We start from the raw sequence: 5,079 nt of genomic DNA on the forward strand, positions 1-5,079 counted from the left end.
GAGGAGTGCGTTTTTTGGAGGGGTTTGGGGCTTTTGGGGGCGCGGGGGGCGGCGCGAGGGTTTAGGGTTTAGGGTTTGGGGTTTAGCGTTTGGGGGGAGGGGGGAGCGGGGGTACGGGTTGGGAACTGCGGGGTTTAGGGTTGGGTTGGCTGCTGGAGGCGCACGGCCGAGGGATGGCGAGGGGGATTGCCGCTAGGGTTTAGGCTTTAGGGTTTAGGGTTTAGGGTTTAGGGTTTAGGGTTTAGGGTTTAGGGTTTAGGGTTTAGGGTTTAGGGTTTAGGGTTTCGTCTTTTTTTCTTCAGGAGCGACTTTCCGTGGAAGATGCTCTCCACCACCCCTGGATGATGAGTCTAGCCCAGAGCAGCCAGAATGTGCCTTTGCCCGTTACCCTCATGGCAAACCTCAAGGTGAGGGTTTAGGGTTTAGGGTTTAGGGTTTAGGGTTTAGGGTTTAGGGTTCAGCTGTTCCCGGGAAGCGCACACGGCCAACGAGGCGGCGGCGGCGGCGAAGGCTCAGAAACTGTCTCGTGGAGCCCGGATCCAGGCTTTCGGGTTTAGGGTTTAGGGTTTAGGGTTTAGGGTTTAGGGTTTAGGGTTTAGGGTTTGGGGTTTGAACGCAGGGTTTCCGCGCGCAAAACCGGCTGAAGAAGGCGGCCTTGACTGTCATAGCGCAGCACATGACGGACTCCGACATAGACCATTTGCGGAAGATTTTCATTTCTCTTGACGTCGACAACTCCGGCACTTTGTCCGTACAGGCAAGTGGTCCACTGGTCCACTGGTCCACTGGTCCACTGGTCCACTGCTGCTGCTGCTGCTGCTGCTGTTGCTGCTTTTACTGCTGCTGTTGCTGCTGCTGCGTAGTAGTGGCTCGAGTTGCGCAGGGGCAGCTGAATGGAGATGAATTGAGGGTTTTCTAATTGGGGTTTTTGGGGTTTTGAAAAGATTAAATGGAGAGGAATGGAAGGTTTTCTAATTGGGGTTTTTGGGGTTTTCAATTTAGTGTTTTTATTTTCAATCAGCTTTTTTAGACACTTCCGTGGTTTGCAGTGTTGCCTGTTTGTACTGATGGCAGAAAATGGGGTACAGGGTCGCTTCAAACCTCATTTTAGGGTTTAGGGTTTAGGGTTTAGGGTTTAGGGTTTAGAGGCTGGGGGTTTAGGGTTTACGGCTTAGACTTTCGGCTCTAGAGTGGTTTCAAAAGCATGTGCAGCAGCAGGGCTTCACAGAGCTGCAGCGATAACAGCTCAATTGATCCCCGACAGTCAAGTACTGGGCGTTCTAGGGTTTAGGGTTTAGGGTTTAGGGTTTAGGGTTTAGGGTTTAGGGTTTGGGTGGCTGCAGGAAGTGGCCGAGGGCCTGAAACGTCTTGGCTGGACAGAAATCCCTGCAGACTTGCAGGCGATCATGGAAGATGTGGACTCTGACAAATCGGGACACATTGACTACACCGGTGAGTCGCTAATTTAGGGTTTAGGGTTTAGGGTTTAGGGTTTAGGGTTTAGGGTTTCAGATGAACATCAAAGATTCCCAGAAGCAGCATTCATAACTGGCCCACAGCACAGGTACTCTTATATATATATTTACAATTTATTTGTACGTTTGAGGGTTTAGGGTTTAGGGTTTAGGGTTTAGGGTTTAGATATAGATAATGTTCTTTTGAGATTAATCATCTATTCTTTTTCTTTTTGCCTGTAGAGTTCATCGCCGCAACGATGGACAGAAAGCTTTACATGAAAGAAGATGTTTGCTGGGCTGCCTTCAGAGTCTTTGACTTGGTAAACCCTAAACCCTAAACCCTAAACCCTAAACCCTAACTGCACAGCCTGAGGTTCATATATTATGCATACATGTGTAGGTATGTATATTATAGGTATTATATTTATGCACTTTATTTAATACATATTTTATATTCTATTTGTATTTTTGCATTTTTTATTTCTCATTTTATTTGCAATTTAATTGTGGAAGTGTTTAGCATGCAGTGCAGCACAGAAGTACAAAAAGCAGAAAGTAAAAATAAATAAATAATAAAATTTATTTAATTTTATTTTTATCCGTTGCCACATATAAGTCTGTACTTACATGTATATACACCTTCGTGCATGCATAATGTTTGAATTTATTTATTTGAAGTTCTTCTTTTCATGTTTACGCACAGTTGTGAAATATATATATATATATAATATGTATATTATATATATGTATATATATAATATATATATATTATATATAATATATATTATATATATATATACATATATATGTATATTATATGTATATATAGAATTGCAGATAATTTATTTTTTAAACGAATGGGAGTGGATTACATCAATATAAGCCACAATGAAATATATTTTATTTAATAGATACCTGAAAACAGGCGCATGCATGCATGCATGCATGCATGCATAAATGCATGCATGCATGCATGCATAAATGCATGCATAAATGCATGCATGCATGCATGCAGAATCAAAGGCTTTTCCTTTTTTGAAAAATCCGAAACTTGCGAATTATTTGCCGTTTTGGCGCGCGCATTGTTCGTGAGAATTGCAATTCTTAATTCTTTCATCATTTATTACTATTTATTTATTATTTATTTATTTATTTATTTATTTATTTATTTATTTATTCATTTATTTATTTATTTGTTTTCAGGATGGCAACGGGAAGATCTCGCAAGACGAGCTGCGCCAGGTGCTGGGAATGCCCAAAGTGCAGGGGGCTGTGGGCAGCGAGACGATAGCGGCGCTGCTGAAGGAGGTGGACTTGAACGGCGACGGAGAGGTCCGATTGAGCGGAAAGCTGCGTTAAAAAGCTGAAAAGGACTTCAAATTGAACTTCTTTTTCATTTATTTATTCATTTATTTCTTTATTTTTCCATTTGGGCTTTTGTTTCGCCTTTTTTCGAGTCTTTTCGCCTTTTTCCAAAGAAACGCCACGCATGCGCTCTAGGAGTGCAGCAGCAACAGGCGAAAGCGCCTTAAAAGCCCCGTTTATTCTTTATTTATTTATTTATTTATTTATTTATTTATTTATTTATTTATTTATTTATTTGTTTGTTTTTGTTTTTGTTTGTTTGGTGATTGCAGATCGACTTTGAAGAGTTTATGCACATGATGCGGAAACGAACTCCCGGCGAAGCGCAGCAGAGAGAACCGAAAAAGAAGAGCAGCAAATGAGACCAAAACAAAAAGAAAAACAAATAAAAATAAAAAGGAAAAGAAAAGTGAAAATGAAAATAAAAATAAAAATAAAAAACCAAAACAAAGGATATATAAATGATTAAATAAGCCCCAGGTACTGGCGAACCCCCCTTGTTTGGCCGCAGCATGCGGCGACGCAGTCATTTAACAAATATAAATTAACTTAATTAAATTTATTTATTTATTTTCATTTCTTCTGAAACAAATAAAATGTTAATTCCATGGAAATAGGATTGGGGGCCCCTGGGGGCCCCCACGCGCTGGAGCAGCGGAGAAGGGGGCCCCGGGGAACTGTGATAAAGCAGCACATCTTAATGCAGAAGCAGCAGCAGCAGCAGCAGCAGCTGCTGCTGCTGCTGCTGCAATTGTTGCAATAGAAAGAAGAAGCGCTGCGGCAGAAACAGCTGCAGCAACGGCTGCAACAGCAGCAACCGCTGCTGCAGCTATAGCTGCGGCAGCAGCTGCAGCAAAGAGCTGCAGGAAGAAGCAGCAGCAGCAGCCGCAACAGCAGCAGCAGCTGCTGCTGCTGCTGCTGCTGCTACTGTTTTTGGTACGGCCGACTTACTGGCTGCGGCCGCGCCCTTTGGTTTGGCGTTTCTACAGAGTAATATATTTATATTATATTTTTGTTTCTTTATTTTCTTTTTCTCGTTTATTTTGTTTTATTATTATTTATTTCTTTTATTATTTCTTTCTTTCTTTCTTTTTATTTGTTGCTGCCTTTCCAACGCAACAGCAGCAGATTTCGAATTTCTAATTCTTCTCTTTTCTCCTGTGGGGCCCCACAAGTTCGACTGCAGCAGCAGCAAAATGCAAAATCCATTTTAATTTTAATTTAGTCTTTTGCAGAATTAAAAAACAAAAAATATTAAATTGCGAAAAAGAAAATCTTCAAACTTCAGGTGTCTGTACACCCCAAGGCTGCGGTGTATGTACACCCCACTGAACGCTCCCGCAAAACAAACGCGGAAAGCGCTGCTGCTGCTGCTGCTGCTGCTGCTGCTGCTGGCCTTGCTACTGCAGCGCCGCTGCTGCTGCTGCTGCTGGCCTTGTTGCTGCAGCGCAGCTGCCGCAGCTGCTGCTGGCCTTGCTGCAGCAGCAGCAGCAGCTCCTACAGCTGCTGCTAGCGTTGCTGCTGCAGCAGCAGCAGCTACAGCAGCAGCAGCAGCTGCTGCTGCTGCTGCTGCTGTGTACACTGCAAGGAAAATTGGGAACCCTAAACAGCACAAGCATCTGTGACAAGCCGCAGCAGCGGGCTGTGCTCTTCCAGCAGCTGCTGCTGCTTGGCGGGGTCTGCTGCTGCTGCTGCTGCTGCTGCTGCTGCGGGCTGCTGCTGCAGCACTCGCTGCAGCTCGGCCTGCCGCAGCCGCTGCACCGCCTGCTGCAGCAGCAAATTCGCCTGCTGCCCCTTGGGGGAAAAGCCTGTGGGGCTATTTGCTGCTTCTTTAAGAGCTTGCAGCTGCTGCGGCTCCAAGTTAGCAGCAGCAAAGCGCCACACTGCTGCTGCTGCTGCCCCCAGCTGCTGCTGCTGCTGCTGCTCCTGCTGCAGCGACTCGTCCGCCTCCAACAGCTCACCCACGAGGTCCTTCCTGTCCCCTGTGCGCAAACCCCAAACCCTAAACCCTAAACCCTAAACCCTAAACCCTAAACCCTAAACCCTAACCATGCACACAGATGCACTTGTTCAGCTATATTCAAAACCAAATACCATAAACAATACAACACAAATATAATTTGCAAATTAAACAACCATAAATAGTCTGCTTTCAACTCAAAACTGCATTTGGAGCAGCAGCAGCAGCAGCAGCAGCAGCAGCAGCAGCAGCAGCAGCAGCAGCAGCAGCAGCAGCAGCAGCAGCAGCAGCAGCAGC

At 44.8% G+C, this 5,079-nt stretch overlaps 2 protein-coding genes across 2 annotated transcripts; one reads left to right on the plus strand and one right to left on the minus strand.

The window, feature by feature from the left end:
- Positions 1 to 341: 341 nt before the first annotated feature.
- ENH_00022310 (Calcium-dependent protein kinase ZmCPK11, related) lies at positions 342 to 3,184 on the plus strand (the record flags this gene model as incomplete). The annotated part of the gene is made up of 6 exons (XM_013579593.1): positions 342 to 407; positions 620 to 757; positions 1,344 to 1,452; positions 1,698 to 1,777; positions 2,661 to 2,789; positions 3,095 to 3,184. 6 exons carry the CDS (start codon positions 342 to 344, stop codon positions 3,182 to 3,184), a joined length of 612 nt encoding a protein of 203 aa, XP_013435047.1.
- Positions 3,185 to 4,424: 1,240 nt separating this feature from the next.
- ENH_00022320 (hypothetical protein) lies at positions 4,425 to 4,804 on the minus strand (the record flags this gene model as incomplete). The annotated part of the gene is made up of 1 exon (XM_013579594.1): positions 4,425 to 4,804. A coding segment is annotated over one exon (380 nt), but the record flags the coding sequence as incomplete, so codon positions are not given.
- Between the last annotated feature and the right edge of the window lie 275 nt (positions 4,805 to 5,079).

The sequence above is a fragment of the Eimeria necatrix genome, genomic scaffold (assembly GCF_000499385.1).
Source record: "Eimeria necatrix Houghton genomic scaffold, Enh_scaff1794, whole genome shotgun sequence".
NCBI lineage: Eukaryota > Apicomplexa > Conoidasida > Eucoccidiorida > Eimeriidae > Eimeria > Eimeria necatrix.